The sequence below is a fragment of the Thalassophryne amazonica genome, chromosome 8 (assembly GCF_902500255.1).
Source record: "Thalassophryne amazonica chromosome 8, fThaAma1.1, whole genome shotgun sequence".
NCBI classification, from domain to species: domain Eukaryota; kingdom Metazoa; phylum Chordata; class Actinopteri; order Batrachoidiformes; family Batrachoididae; genus Thalassophryne; species Thalassophryne amazonica.
In genome coordinates this window covers 52,487,635-52,504,437 of record NC_047110.1, presented here as the reverse complement: position 1 = coordinate 52,504,437, position 16,803 = coordinate 52,487,635, and the positions used below count along the sequence as shown (strand labels likewise).

Below are 16,803 nucleotides of genomic sequence, written 5' to 3'. Positions count from 1 at the left end.
AGTTGATATCATTTATTGTCGTTGACTTATTGCTTACCGAAGCTGTAAACTAACGCACCCGCCCACCCTCTCATCTACATTCTTGCTATGCCGTTACCACTGCAGGCAATAATTCTTGTATTTGCAATTATTTTGTCCAATTAATATTTAATCCCTGAAAACAGAAAGACTACTGTATGTATAAAAATGGCTGTAATTCCTTAAATGATAGTCTTCATATTGAAAGAATCCAGCTGAGGTGGTTCAGGAATCTGGTGAGGATGCCCCCTCCCTAGGGAGGTCTTCCACATTGAAGTGGGAGGAGGCACCAGGGAAGACCCAAGACACCTGGAGGAATTATATCTCCCAGCTGACTTGGGAACACCTTGGAACCCACCAGTAAGTGTTCGAGAACTTGGCTGACGGTAGGGAAGTGTGGGACGAGCTGTTTGTTCTGCTGCCACTCACTGTGATACAGAAAAGCGGCAAAAAGTTACGAATGAATGCGACATTTTTGTTAAACAGCTGAATTAAGGCTGAAATTCTACAATTCAAGCACATGCTGTTTGCTTCATTTCAAATTCATTGGTCTACAGAGGAAAAAAATTGAAAATTGTCCAAATACTGTGAAATACAGAAACCAAACCAGGTCTGCCTGGCACCGACAACAATGGTACGCATGATATAACTGCAATCGCCTTTTTTCCCCATTGTGATGCTTGGTTTGAAAGGTCAAGAGATTCTGTTGACTATGTCTACACATGCTTAAATGGACTGGGAGATTGGCTGATTACATATTTTCTTTCATGAGCAGTTGAACAAGTGTATTTCATGAAGTGACAAATATTACCACTAAACTTAGAGAATACTTATAGCCAGAAGTCTTATGCCATTGCGTCAGTGGTCTATTTATACATTGGGCCTTGAAACATCCATTTTATCTATGAGTGAAGCCAAGCCTATCCTAACATAAGGAGTGAATGATAAAATATAAGTGAACACATAAAAGTCACAAAAAATAGGAATAGCATATGACATTACGCTTTCTGCAGACTACAGTAGGACTACACTGTACTTCCTTACAGTAGGAAAGGAAATCTTCCTGCATTCATTTGGACAAGCTCATCATCAATAAAACACTCAAATCAAATACCAGTAGTTTATTTAATAAACTGACACACAGCTACCAAAAAGTATTGGATGCAAGTGTAGAGACTTATTAAAATTATAAAAGAAATACTGAAAACATCCTCAGTCAGGAAAGTTAATATTGAATGGGCTCCCTCCATCACTAGAGGGCGCCACCAGTTGAACCTGGCAATACAGTGCCATCATATTTGAATTATACAAGAAATTCTTATTGTTCATTACTTTTAAAAAAAATCCTAAAGCATGAATATCAAATGACTATTATTGCAGGTTTAAATTTTCAGTGTTTTTGCATTTAAGCACAACATCTTATATAGTAAGTTTGTCATTGCTGGTGCAGCCTTCATGAGTCTGCGGCTGAGAGCAGTTCCAATAGGTGGCCGTTCCATTTTATGTTAGGATGATTCTGCATGATCAAAGTGTTCATCAAAGCCTATATATAAGGCTAAAGAAAGTCTTTTCATTGCTTCATTATGGTGCATTCATTCCCCTGACACTATCATGCTGAGACGTGCCCCCGCCCCCCTTCAGTCTAAACCACACTGCTGTTGTTGAGTTTGGTCCACTCAAAGATGTCCTGCTCACACACAATATCCGAATTGATGAGCAGGTAGCGGTCACCGACGCAGAAGTGTTTCTGGCAGGCAGCACACTTGAAGCATTCCAGGTGGTACACCTTGTCCCGTACACGCATAGTCATCTCGAACGCACGGATCCTCTTCTCACAGGAAGCACAGAGGCCATCCTGGCCAAAAAGCCTAAGAGGGTAAGAGGAGAGGGTCAACATGGTTTAAAATAAAATTCTTATACACTGGTTAAAAAAATGTCTTCATGGGAAAAAACTGGCAGCTATAGTTGCCAGAATAATTCTTTTAAAAACCCAGTACAAATATGTAAATACCTTTCCAAAAAACACTGTAAATTTTACAGTGTAAAGCCACTGTAATTTGCAAAAATAATAATAATAATAATAAAAGTTGAATGGGGTCCAGACAGCCTTCAACCGGGGATAGTTCCTTTGTTAAAGCTGGTCGGCCTTTCAAATGTCACAAAACTGACAAAATTATTTTCTACTGAAACCCAGGCATTATAATGTAAATTTATTTTTATAACGTTGCAAAATTGCAGCTCATTTAATTGAAGAGAACATATTTATCTGGGGGAATTCCATGGCACATACTGTCTCTTTCTTCAAATGTCATTGTGCAGGAAAACTGCAGGAGGATGTGCATGTGTACATGCGTGAGGTTTTGAGATTACCTGTGACCTGACCCACTTGCTTGATGTGTGTTCATGGGGAATGCACACTAACATCCATAAGATGTCTTGTAAATCACTTCAGAGGTGTTATGTTGTTACAAAAACAGCATTTTTAGATCTAGAAGTGTTTATTTCTCACTAACTTTTAGGAAATGTATGAGAAATATATTAGATATACACAGAAGTAAGCTGTTTTGGAGTGTTTTCTGCTATCTTGGTTTATTTTGTAAAAGCAAGCAGCCAGCTGACGTCACACTGCCTTTCTTTACTCTGATTAACACTCACCATGTCCTTCCCAGGTACCTTGCACAGCTCAGGGGAAGGCCCCATGTGATCTATGATGTTGCTTAAATGTCATGGCATCTGACTGCTCGAATTTTGACCCATCAGGGGTCGAAATTCTAAGTTGTTTCCAAACATCGTGAAAGTCGATCATATTGGCAATTGGTTATTATGAATCCCCCATGTAAATGCTAAAGAGTAAAATTATAGTGGTGCCAAAGAAAAATATTTTTATGACTTACATCTTTAAATAACCCAGAGGCTGTACAGCTTTAAGGAAGCACAGTAATAGCGTGCACTACCATTCTGTCTCATGGTGTGAATTACAATTAAACTATAGAATCTGTTTTATCCTATTCATATATTCTACTCAATTCTAAATAGACTTTTTTCAGGACTCCTCTGATGCCATACAAGTACAGAAAAAATTATGATTATATGACAATATGACTTCATTTTTTGTGTGATAGCACAGTGTTGCAACAGGAAGCATGCTTGTCACTCGCCCACTCACTCATCATCAGTGTTGCCACAGTTACTTTGAAAAAGTAACTTAGTTACTTTACTGATTACTCAATTGTAAAAGTAACTTAGTTACTTTACTGATTACTCAATTGTAAAAGTAACTAAGTTAGATTACTAGTTACTTTTTTAGTTACTTTCCCCAGCTGCCGACAACAACCCTCTGCCACCTCAACATGACAATGATACCTGTTTTGCCAAAACTCACTTTATAGTCACCCTTTCTTGACTTCAATGAAAATAAATACTTGTTTTATAAAAAGTAAAATAAAGACCTCTTTCTTGACCTCATATTTAACTGTTGACAGCACTGTAACAGTAAAACTTGCAATTTCAAACCTACATTGTTTATAAAGGTAACTATTAAATTCTAACATTTTTCTAACATTTAAATTCTCTCTAAACATTTTACTTGTCGAAATTATTATTATTTTAAGCAATATTAGTTGTAGTGAAAAACGGCTTCAAAACTGGACCTTTAATCTAGGGGTGTTGTGAGGGGGGCACATCCTTGCCCCACGCCCCCATTCCATCTGGATTCGCCCCTGCTTTGGCGTTTGAGCACAAAGAATGGATAACATTTATTTATGCAGAAAACATGACCAGATTTACAGGTAAGAAAGTTTTATTGCGTTTTCACATCATGTGGTCCTCAGAAAGAGAGTTTAGGTGCATCTGAGTGGAAAATAGTGTTAATTGTTGACGCGTCGCGGAGGATCAACTGCTTTTAACGACCAGATACAGAGCGGCTCAGCTCAGAATTCTAAATAAAGGAGGAAAAAAAGTATAAAAATGTCTTTGTAAAGTTCAGTGCAGGTGTGCTGATCACCGCGCTTTAAGAGGTGAGGACGAGTCCAGCAGCTGCAAAAAACCGTGGATTAAAAGCTCACAGTTCGCTTAAAGTGGGCAGTTCAGTCGAACCCCGACCTCCTGCCCACAGACCAAGTTTAATGCTGCTATCGACCCACAATGAAAAATAATAGTAACGCACAGTGACATGGAGAAGTAACTTTAATCTGATTACTGATTTGGAAAGATTAACGCGTTAGATTACTCGTTACTAAAAAAAAGTGGTCAGATTAGAGTACCGGCATCACTGGTCATCATCAACCACTTACTCCAATTAAGCGGCACAGTGGTGGTGGTGGGGGTGGCTGGAGCATATCCCAGCAGTGCTTGCTTGTCTCCCAATCAAAATATCCTAGGTTCAAGGCTGCCTGAGGCCCATTTACCTTGTGCAGCTAGTGTGAGAAAAACCAGATCAACATGTTGATTCCAGGCCAAACCTCCCACAGTGGCCCAGAGCGAATGGGATTCACTGTACACTAAGTTATACTGTAACTGCAATTAAATTCCACAGAAATTATTACTAGCATGATAATGTTAATTTAGTAGAAAAATGCAGTTGGATCTACATGTTTAAAACGTACATTTTTGCAAATCAGAGCTTTATACTAAAATTTACAGGATGTTCTCTAAAGGTATTTCCACATTTTTATTGTATTTTTTTACACAATTACTTTTTTAACCATTAAAAAACAATGGATTTTTGTAAATGTTTTTTAACTGTCATCTGGAAAGAAGAAATATAAGCAGAAATCTGTAGAGTTCCAATGAATATACAACAGTCACCATGTCCATCATGTGTTGTGTGGGCCGCTGAAGAGGAGGTACTGCTGGCCCACCACCAGAGGGCGCCCTGCCTGAAGTGCAGGCTTCAGGCACGAGAGGGCGCAGCCGCCTCACGGGAGCAACCGGGAATGACAGCTGTCTCTCATCACCACCTGACAGCTGTCACTCATCACCACCTCATCACCATCTCCATAAAAGCCGGGCAGCAACTCCACCTCCCTGCCAAGATATCGTCTACCAAATAGGTAAACTACTCAGCCGTATTGCTGACCGTTTTGCATCTGTACTTTTGCAGTTGGTGAGTGCTTGCAGCTGGAGGCTGGGTTTGTGGTTCGTGGAGGGCTGACGTTTTCGCTCACCACGCCAAACTGGGATAAGTACTCACAGATTTCTGCACGTGCCTAGTCTTCTGGATTAAAGGTGGAGGTGTTTTTCCCACCCGGCTACAGAAAGAACGTGTTTACTGACTGTTTACTGGGTGTGTACATACACCCACCATTAACTGTTTCTGCTTCCTGCCAGCAGTACTAAGTCTGACAGCTGGAGACGGTGGCCACCTGGGGACTCAGGACTTGGCGGCTCCGGTGTGCTTCAGACCCGTTGGCAGTGGAAATCGTGTGGGGCCCGGCTCTTCTCTGGACAGACGTCTTCTATCCTCGAGCCTGCCCACACGTCACCTTTGTATATTGATTGCATACAAATTCTGTGATTGTCTGTATTTCGTTGTGCACATTCACAACAGTAAAGTGTTATACTTTTGGCTCACCCATTGTCCATTCATTTACGCCCCCTGTTGTGGGTCCGTGTCACTACACTTTCCCAACAGCAAGAATTGCATGCCAACAGTGAACTGAAGGACAATTAGACAGTCCAGCAAAACAAGATTGCAGAGCTGATTTCTTTGTGACCCAACAAAGAGCAGGTAGCTCAGGGCTACCAATATGTAGATGTGGGTTTGATTCCCAGTCATGCAACCTGTCTGTGTCCTTTAACAAGACTCTACATCATCCTAGTTCACCTAAGTGTAAAGGCGCATCAGCCTTGACTAGGGAAGTAACCTGCAATGGCCTTGCAGCCCGTCCGGAGGAAGTTGGGCTCTTCATGCTATGAAGTCGAAAGCAGAGTTTTTCTGCTATTTATACAGTGCAGTATTCAAAAGTAGTCAAAATTGGCGAATTATACCCTGGATTCCAGAGGGTACTGCTACACTGTGTGGGATTTAGTGTCATCTACTGCTGAGGTTGCAGACTGCATTCTGCTTTTGCCAGTTCCAATTTTGTTTCCCTTTATGTTTTTACTTCATTGGCGATTTCACAAAAATGAGGGTTCTTAAACTCTTTAACCTGCATTAGCAACCAGTAGACAGAGTATAGTTGAGCAACCACTGACTCCTCTTCTTTTTGCTTCAGTGTTCTTATTGCACTGCAAACATGAAAGGTGGAGTAACTATGTCTCTTTTGGGCTACTGTATTAACATGGCAGCCTCCATGAGGGTGGAGAGTACCTGTCCTACATGTTTTCCACATCTACCTCCTCAAGTCACACGTGATCTTTTAAAAGTGGTGTTTTCCTGCTCTTGATTGGCTGAGTACACATGATAGAGTTAATTGCCTGAGCGTGAAATAGGAAGAGTTAGGAAACAAGCAGGGCAGGGGCGCTCCAGGAACAGGGTTGGTGAACCCTAGCTTTGAAGGAAATGACAGATGGTTATCTGACTGGTTTATTTCATATTACAACCAAAACACAGACATGATTAATTATTAGACTAACACACCACCCTATGTTTGCGCTCAACAGTCATATGTTTTTTGAGATGCAAGTGTCTTTACACATTTGTGTTTTTATCATTAATAAAGCATAGTTGAGATTAGAGAAGCAAGCTGTGTCTGGGAGTGAATTTAGAAATCTCAAAAAAGATGGAATAACATGATTTTATATCTGTTAGATTTGGGCTCATTCTTGATGTTCACTATGTGAGACAGTATGGCATCAGTTCTGCAACCATTTACATTTAAAACAGCACTCACTCCAGAACCAATCAAAGCGATGTCTGTCTAAGCACATGTTATAGTTTGGCTCTTGCCAACAGTTCTGTTGAGACCAACCTGAGGTAATCTCGCCGGCACAGTTTCCTTCCCAGTTTATAATACAGCCGGCGGCCCACCTCCCCGAGTCGGCAACCACAGAGGTCACAGCTCAGACAGTCTTCATGCCAGTACTGTTCTATGGCCTTCAGGAAAAAACGGTCACCGATACTCTGCTGGCACCCACCACATGTTAGCAGAGATGGGGGTATCTGGAGGACTTCATCCACTGGCTCCCTGCAGAATATAGGTTAAAGTCATCTCATATTCAGTGGTTGTAAAAATGCAAATATTAGAGCACATAAAATATTCTGGTTGATCCAATTTATTTTGAGCTGATAGGCAGCCAGCTTAGTGGTTAGCACTGTTGCTTCACAGCAAGAAAGTCGTGGGTTCAGTCGCCACCTGTGGCCTTTCTGTGTGGAGTTTGCATGTTCTAGCAGTGCTTGCGTGGGTTCCCGCTGTGAACTCCAGCTTCGATATCCAAAAAAAAAATATGTGTTGGGTGAATTGGAAACTTTAAATTGACTGTAGGTGTGTGAATGGGTTTGTCTTTTTATTTGTGGCCCTGTGATAGACTGGCATCCTGTTCAGGGTGTACCCCGCCTAATGCCCTCTGACCACTGGGATAGGATCCAGCCCCCACCCCCACCCCTGGGACTCTTAACTGGAGTAAGCCGGTATAGAAAATGGATGGATGAATGAAATCATTGAATTATTCAGGTACTCAGTTGCAGCCCAGTCTCACGTTTTTGTTTTTTGTTTTTTTGTGCTACTGTCACAAAATGAGTCAAATTTTCGTGACGGTCACTATTCCTAACCCTGTTCCTACCCCCAACCCTAACCTTAACCATAAGCTAATCTTACTCCTTCCCCCCACCCTAAACATAACCATCCCCGACCCCCCCGCTTCACTTTTAATTTCGTGCAGCCATCACAGAATGAATTAGAATGAATTTGTGCTGCTGTGATGATAATGAGCCGCTTTTTGTCACAATATTACAAACTAATAGATTAATGTATATTTCGTGCTGCTGAATCACGACTTGCCATGAGACCATCTTGCCAGTTGAGAAAAATAAATATTTTCTTCATTATCCACTTCCACCATATAGATTTAATTTTATTTGTCTTCCTTAACTCTGAATATTAGCCACAATTTTAGACTTTGGGTCTGGAAAAAATAACTGTTTCATCAACAACTTGAAGCTTCTTTTGACAAAACATTACAGATTACTGTCATCTAGTGGGCAAATAATTAAAATCACACTAACTGATATTACAACCTGGAGGCCACATAGCACAATTTCTCTCACTCGTCTGTGCCTCGTTGAATGGTATGCAGTGGTAGGCACTTCATATAATCCGATAACAGATAATTATCGAAGCTAATGTTTTTGGTAGCGGATTAACTTTTCAGATAAGTTTCAAAATCATCATCGGACCAATTATCTTCCGATAAATTTAGTTCAGATAACTTTCAGTCCATTAACAATTTTTTTGCTGGTAAAGTGAACAAAGTTTAAAGGTCAAAAACATTTGTAAACCCTAAAATCAAACATTTTAGTCCTTCGGTTGTGTGTTTGTGGCAGACTGGCTGCCTGTCGCTTGCTGATGACATCATCATGAAGCACAAAACATGATTGGCCGGTCGATGCAGGGAACATTGTGGGTAATGTAGTTCAAGTTCACTTTGGGTGTTACAGTGAGTGTTATTGCCGACTCGACACAAAAACAAAACGGACTATTTTTAACATTATTTTATTTCTCTGTGGTTGACGGTATAATTTAATAGCCAAGACTTGGTGTGGAAGAGGAGTTCTCACGGCGCAGCTGTGTACAGGGGGACTTTTCTTCACCGTTTTGACACTGTTTTGGATTTTAAAAAAAGGATACTTTATGTGGATTATTTCTTCAGATGAATCCCACTGAAATTAACAGGTAAGAATTTCTATTTACTACGTGTCTTTTACTCTGCCAATCAATGCATTAATGGACATATTTCAGTTGTTTAAGTTGCAGGGTTCAAAGCATGTGAAAAAAGCAGCAGCTTTTTAGTTCGGAAATTATATATTATATGATATACAGGGTGGGTCAATAAAATGTTACCACCTTTTTAATTTGTACAATTTCCAATATAACAAAGATTTCTTTTTCATTTTCAGGAATATCAATTCCTGAAAATGAAAAAGAAATTCAGAGAATCTCTCTTGAGATGTGTGGCAATGTCATCACAAACTTCAATGTGCGTGTTGCAGCTGTAATCCAAAGAAGAGGAGCGTGGATTGAACATGTCATCAATTATTGAACTGTGCGGAAAACAAGAGACAAAGTGGGAAAACTTTGGTATCAAATGTTAATTTGATGCTTCTGTTACAAGTCTGTAAATAAAATTTTAGAATAAGTTCTCATTTCAAAAACTTGTGTACGATCAAAAACTGGTGACATTTTATTGGCCCACCCTGTATAACACAGAGATAAACTATGACTTCTAATACTGTGTTTTACTGCTTTTGAAAGATGATGACAGTGTTTGGAGTTTTATTTTTTATTCATTCATTTTTCATGCATTCTTATGTGTTTGTTATCCTTGAATTTACCCAGCAGCCCCTGCAGTGCTTAAAGTGAAACTGGTTTATCAGAAGCCGATAGTGTAATCTGATGTGGCTGTATCCGAATCAGTACTAAAAGGTATCGGTTATCTGTAATAAAAATTAATTTTTTTAGCAGTTGATCGGTTTAGTGTCATAAAAGATAACTTTTGAGTCATCGGATTAATGGTAATTGAAGCTAACTTTTTGATTAGCTGTGCCCACCACTGATGGTCCCTTACCAAAAAATAGTACTGATAAGTATATAAAAAGTAAACTGGAAGTATACTTGAAACATACTTGCATGTACTACTTTTTGGTAAGGGGTATGTTACATTTTTCAACTTGTGCAAAGATTCCTTCCATTGCACTAATTGCAAACATTCATTATTTGTTTTATATGACACCTAAATAGATCCATGTCCCTTGAAATTTTACTTAAAATTAGATGAGTCTTTCTTGTAAGAACAGGAAGCCAACAGCAAAGGGCAGAGTCACTTTTGTGATTGCCCAACAGTGCATTCTGGCTGGCAGGTGAGCTGACACACCACTAAGCTCAACGTGCACCTTTTCGCTCCTCAATGATGTGTGGAGGGACACGTCTGCCTTCCTCAATCCAGTGAAAAATCACCATAAGTAGATGTCTAATTCTTCATCTGATAGTGCTTTGGGACACTGAATATATCCCCATAAACACTGCAGCTATTGTATTTAGCTTCCTCATATCATGGATACATTTTTACAAAAAGCTAATAGACTGAATCATATTGTAGAAAAATGCATGGTAAACAGAACTCAAATGCACGATACATGACATCACATACAATGGGACAAATAATGAATGTCACATGATGATGATGATCCACCACTCAAATGACAATGATCATTTTGGCATCATATAATAAGCATAATATGAGGCATCACAATGGGCTCTGGAAAACATTCATCAACATTGTTTCACCATTTTCTGAGGTTTTATAGACTGAACAACTAATCAGTTGATTATTTTGGCTATTAATCGACTATGAATTGTTTGTTGCATCCAGAATTATTATTTTATTTATGTTATTATTACAATAGAGATAAGGTAATAACATCTTCTGGTGATCTTTAATACAACACGCTTTTTGGTCCACATACAGGACAAATAATGCTTTCTTTTAGCTGTGCAATGTAGTGAAGATTTGCCCTATGTTGTTGATGGTTGATGCAAAGATGCTGCTACATGCTTTTTTTTTTTATCTAGAATTGCTTAACCCATAATATTATTATTCAGAATGCTGCTGCTGTAGTTCTAAAGCAGATCAGCAAATTTGATTGTATTACCTCTATTTTACCCATCGATTTGTATTTAATGCACTAGATGGCGGATGCAGCCTGTGAGCTGTTGCCATCAGCCTCCATGTTGCTTAGCATTATTTCGCGTTGTCAGTCATTAGATTAAATAGACATCTATGATGCGTTGACTTAAACTTGGGTTAAAGTGATCTGAAAATGCTGTTTTGTGCAGCGTTCAGGTCCAGCAAAAAGCTGACAAAACATTATCAGCTGATTAAATAAATACAAAATAAATAATAAGAAATTGTGTTGTGAGCTTTCATAAGTGTGTATTATATGTAATATAAATGATGTAGGGAAATGACTAAAATGGCTGAAAAAGGTTATAAAGTGATTTATTTTTTGTGTTGGGGTGTATTCTGTTAAGTACTGACTTCAGTTTTACTACCTGTTTTGTGTGATAAATATCGCACCATTAGAAGTCTCAATTTATCCCTTTTTAATTAGCCTTGGGGTTTTTCGTCACATTGGGTTTTCCATCCTGAGATATTCTGTAAGAGCAAATTCATAGAATGGAAGTGTTTTTTCTCTCAATTTGGTGGGTCACATGACAGTCACTTTGACATTGTATATTCTGCTAATATAAGACTATACACGAATGAGATTAATTTCTCTGTGATATACTCCGTATTTCAGCGTGTTTTCAGATTTCTTTCAACTTGGTCCAGAAATTATTAAATAATCTTACTTTCACCCTGGCTGGCAGAGAAGCGCTCCATAAAATCATGTGATTTTCAACTTCCGGCTCCAAACAAAAAAGGCGCGCTCTCATTAACACTGAGAACTGCACTGAGACGATCTGATCAGGCTGCGCTTAAACCGCTGCACACGGACAACAGCATTAACATCGCAACATAAAACTCTTTGTATATTGTGCCTAAAACTCTCCTGGATATACTAACTGGGTTTATAGACGTTGTTACTGCGTTTGTTTTATGTAAAAATGTCAGACGCTCAGGTTGTTTCTCCGTTATTTTCAGTGGTTGTTGCTGCGAGCTGCGATCGCTTCCTGTTTGCACTTTAACGTCCTGTTTATTGTAATAAATAATTTTTTAACAACAAACAGACATGTATATTTTACCTGTGCATAATAAAATATGTAAAGTAAAAGAAAAAAGTTTTATTAAGTGTTCTGACAATAGAACCAGACGAATGTGTTTAACGGAGGTGGAGGCGGAAAAGGGAGGGACGCAGGTTTGCGCACAATGTAAACACAAACTAAACTTAAACTGTAAATCCTTAAAAGGATCAAACAGACGTATCTTTAATTGTAAACTTGGAGGTCTTTGGACCCGGAAACAGATTTATCACGTGATGCGTTACGTCAGCGCTTAACCAGATTGTGAAAGACATGAATATAATGTCTTTTATTGACGGTAGAAAGTACAGAGATAGCAAAGCAAGATTTGCACGAACGCCAGACAAAATCAAGCACCGGTGGAAGACGTGCGTCACTGTTTAGATGGGGATATTCCAAATGATACCTGTGACCATACAGGAGTAACTCTGTCTGCTTAAGCATGTAAACGGGTTATTCCTAATGATTCAGAAACCGGAATATTGACCTTATCCCGAATATTAACGGCATGTAAACGTAACCACTGCCAGTGTACCTATGGTCCCACTCTGACCAGAGTAGGACCATAGGTACACTGGCAGTGTTAATTTAACACTGTCAGTGTTAGGTCTACACTGGTGATTTTACTGTGTAGGCTCCGGGAGCCTCAACAGGACTAAACATGTTAAGAAAATGTTCAGTCACAAAACATGTTCAGTCACATGTCTCGTTGTGCGAAGCAAGGCGGGGGTGTTGCTTTTATCTATAAATCCAAGTTTACCTTCTTGACCGTCGGGGGGCATAAATATAATTCATTTGAGCATCTGACTCCCCGCTCTGCCCATGATGCTACATATTGTCAGGGTCAGAAGTATGGAAATCAGTCATGCCATGTTGTCACTGTTTATAGGCCTCCTGGCCCATATTCTGAATTTTTAGATGAATTTGGTGCATTCATCTCTAGCCTGTCAGCTAGTGTGGACAACATTTTGATTATTGGTGATTTTAATATTCACATAAATAAGCCCTCTGATCCCCTTTGCAAGTCATTTATGGAACTTGTGGATGCGCTGGGATTCCAGCAATGTATTCAGGATTCAACACATACTAGTGGAAATACCCTTGATCTGGTACTCACACGTGGCCTTGCTGTCACAAACATTGACATTTTGCCTCTTGCCTCAGTGATCTCTGACCACTCATTTGTTAGGTGTGCATTTATGTTGCCGCGCCTAGAGGATCGAAAGCCTTGTCTTTCTTTGCGGCGACGCAATACTCCTTCAATTATAATAGAACTCAAAGCCAGACTGCCTGAAATTTTGGCCTCGGGGTTAGAGAATATTCAATCAGTAGATAGTCTTGCAGATGGCTTGAACTCAGCGCTCAAGGCCACAGTGGACAAGGTTGCGCCTCCTCTCTTGAGGACACGCCTTCCCAAGGCATACTCACCTTGGTTTAATGGTTACCTGCGTGACCTTAGGCAGAAGGCTCGAGGTTTTGAACGGAAATGGCGTAGTTCTAAGTTAGAGGTGTTCCATCTTGCATGGCGAGATGCTGTCTTGGATTATAAGCAGGCACTACTGGCTACAAAGCGTGCCTATTATTCTGATTTGATTAATAAAAATAAGCATAATTCCAAGTTTTTGTTTGAAACTGTAGCACTTCTTATTCATGGGCAGCCAGTTATTCACTCTCCTTTCTCAGCACAGGACTTTTTGGATTACTTCGAGAAGAAAATTGAGGATATTAGGTTGAGTATATCTCAGCAGGCTTTGGCCCAACCACTGCATACTGCTGTGGAGGTGGATGCGCCCACTGAGGTGGTATCCAGATTTACAGATTTTGATGGTATCTCGCTAGGTGCACTGACGAAGCTCATGACGTCTACTAAAAGCACAACCTGTTTAATTGATCCTATACCAACAAAACTGTTTAAGGACCTGTGGCCCATTCTTGGACCAACTGTGCTGGAAATTATAAATCTCTCATTAACTTCTGGATCTGTTCCTAAGTGTTTTAAGTCTGCAGCGATCAAACCATTACTTAAAAAATCTAATCTCGACCCTAGTGTATTGAACAATTATAGACCGATATCAAATCTGTCATTTTGTTCTAAAATCGTGGAAAAAGTGGTCTCGCGACAGCTCGTGGACTACCTCACTGAGAATAATCTTTTTGAGCCACTGCAGTCTGCTTTTAGAAAATTTCACTCCACAGAGACAGCACTTACTAAAGTAGTGAATGACCTTTTGCGAGCAATGGACTCGGATATCACTACGGTCCTGGTGCTGCTGGATCTTAGTGCTGCATTTGACACTGTGGATTACCATATTCTACTCAATAAGATGGAAAATCACTTTGGGATTACTGGAACTGCTCTTGCATGGTTGACGTCGTACCTGTCCAGTCGTTCTTACTGTGTATTGTGTAATGGAACCTCCTCCGATCGTAGAAACATGAAGTTTGGGGTTCCTCAGGGATCTGTTTTGGGCCCCTTGCTTCTTTCTCTTTATGTAGCACCCCTCTGGAATATATTGCGGCGTTTTGGGATTCCCTTTCATTGCTATGCTGATGACACTCAATTGTATATGCCAATAACTGCTGGTAATCTTACTCACATAAAATCCTTGGAAGATTGTCTTGCATCAGTAAGAAGTTGGATGTCTAGGAACTTCCTACTTTTAAATTCTGATAAGACTGAAGTTATGGTTTTTGGTCCAGCGAGATATCAGCATCAATTTGATCAGCTAGCATTTAGCTTAGGTCCGTGTGTTATACATCATACGGATAAAGTGAGGAACCTTGGAGTAATTTTTGATCCTGCGTTGTCCTTTGATCTCCACATTAGAGACATTACAAGGACTGCCTTCTTCCATTTGCGAAATATAGCGAGGATTCGTCCTATTCTGTCTATGGCTGATGCTGAGACTTTGATTCATGCGTTTGTCTCTTCTAGATTGGACTATTGTAATGCTCTATTCTCTGGCTTACTGCAGTCCAGGATCAGGGGTCTTCAGTTGGTTCAGAATGCTGCTGCCAGACTTTTGACACGGAGCAGAAAGTTTGACCACATTACGCCAATCTTGGCGTCCCTGCACTGGCTTCCTGTTTCTGCAAGATCGGATTTTAAAGTACTGATTTTAGTTTATAAAATTGTTCATGGACTTGCACCTCCCTATCTGGCTGACCTGGTAAGCCCCTATGTACCAGCTCGGGCAGGACTTCTGTGTGTTCCCAGGATGAATTAAAAAGTCTGCTGGTCACAGAGCTTTTTCCTACCGTGCCCCAGCTCTGTGGAACGATCTCTCGGCACACATTCGGCAGTCTGATACTGTGGAGACCTTTAAATCACGTTTAAAGACTCATTTATTTTCCCTGTTTTATCATTAGTGTTATGATGTGTTTTTAATCTTGTATTCTTTTACTGCTGTCTTTCTTTTATGGTTGTTTTTATTGTGTTTTAAATTTGTAATTGTTTTTTATGTTGTGAAGCGCCTTGAGACGATTTTGTCGTGAATTGGCGCTATATAAATTAATAAATTTGAATTTTGAATTTGAAAATGAATAAATGAAAGAATGTGTCTGGTATGTGTTTGGCTATTGTTGATTATATAGTGTGCTGTATTTTATAGTGTCCATATACACTTTAAATATGACTCTGTACAGTTTATACTACTTTAGTTACATGTTAATAATGTTAAAGCACTTTGAATACTACAGCTTGGCACTAAAAAGTGAATACATGAATATATGTAAATTGTAAACTGATCCTTCCGGATCACCCGAACTTTTGCTGTCCACTCATTTTCTACTTATTATCTTGAAGCTTTTGTGCTGCACAATATAAACAGTGGCGTTTCTCTAGTTTTTAAACGCATTCACGATGGTGCGTTCACTGACTTCTCCCATTACATGTCTATCGATGTAATATCGTCTATAATAATACCAATAATATCACCATTTATACAACTTACTCATTGGCTTCCAGCGTCTTCCTCTCTATGGTGGATGTCATTCCAGGCTGATGATGTCCGAGCTGATCCAGATGGTTTCACAGTCCTGATCCTGCAGGGCGCACCTGCTCCGGCTGTTCGGTCTTAAACTTAAAAATACGCCACAAATGGCCGCAAGACACGAAAATGTGTCAATACTGAGCTAAACGGAGATGGAGGACACTGTCATCATTTGCTGAGGTGACACTTCCATGTCTCATCTGATCATCCTGCGGCCACTTTGAGGTCCGAGCGTCAAAACGTCATCAATCGGCCGAGAGGGTCACTGGCGCGGCCGTGCGTGCGTTTTCCGCGCTTCTCCACATCAAGCCGTTATGATGGTGCAGCATCGTGTTTAAATAGGTCTGAGCTTTCGTTTCCCTCTTCCTGCTCACGACTCTTTTTGACAATGGGGGGAAATGGCTCTTAAAGCGGTAGTGACGCGTCGTGACTCAGACACATGAGCTCTTGACGCGCTTCACACCGCACATACGGTGCGTCGTGATGCAATAAACCTGTCTTTTCTTATCAAGTTCATCTTTAAAAAAAAAAAAATCGCGAATAATACGTTGAACTTGCAAAAATGTTTGTGTATTCTACAGTAACACGTTTTTGGTATTCTGTGGGGGAGACCGGGATGGTTGTCACAGGTTGATTCCTTTTCTTTTTCTTTTTTTAAATTAATATAGGTATTCATGAACTGAAGAGTTGCTCGTTCAAATCCTGTTTGTGTATATGAATGTCCATCAAAAAGAAGGTGTTGAAGATAAAGCATTGTATTTGAAGAGTCTGCTCTAAGATGAGAAACCACTACAGAAACGTTTTCCTTTACTAATCGATTTCATATCCCCATCAGACTGGAAAATCACTCAAGGTCCTTGGGCAAGGCTCTTAATCCCAAAGTTGCTGGCAGTGTA

At 39.9% G+C, this 16,803-nt stretch overlaps 1 protein-coding gene across 1 annotated transcript; it reads right to left on the bottom strand.

Annotated features, from left to right (window-relative positions):
• Window positions 1-1,124: 1,124 nt before the first annotated feature.
• On the bottom strand, window positions 1,125-16,354 carry lmo2 (LIM domain only 2 (rhombotin-like 1)). The gene is made up of 3 exons (XM_034176260.1): window positions 15,869-16,354; window positions 6,930-7,145; window positions 1,125-1,886 (listed from the first exon to the last, which is right to left on the bottom strand). The coding sequence occupies exons 1-3, from the start codon at window positions 15,907-15,909 to the stop codon at window positions 1,661-1,663; spliced, it is 483 nt and encodes a 160-aa protein (XP_034032151.1). The 5' UTR covers window positions 15,910-16,354; the 3' UTR covers window positions 1,125-1,660.
• Window positions 16,355-16,803: the final 449 nt, after the last annotated feature.

Coding starts and splice junctions, on each gene's coding strand:
- lmo2 (XM_034176260.1), bottom strand. CDS start 15,909: ATGACATCCACCATAGAGAGGAAGACGCTGGAAGCCAATGA. Junction 7,146..15,868: donor AAGACGCTGGAAGCCAATGA/GTAAGTTGTATA, acceptor TATATTCTGCAG/GGAGCCAGTGGATGAAGTCC. Junction 1,887..6,929: donor TGCCGGCGAGATTACCTCAG/GTTGGTCTCAAC, acceptor TTACCCTCTTAG/GCTTTTTGGCCAGGATGGCC.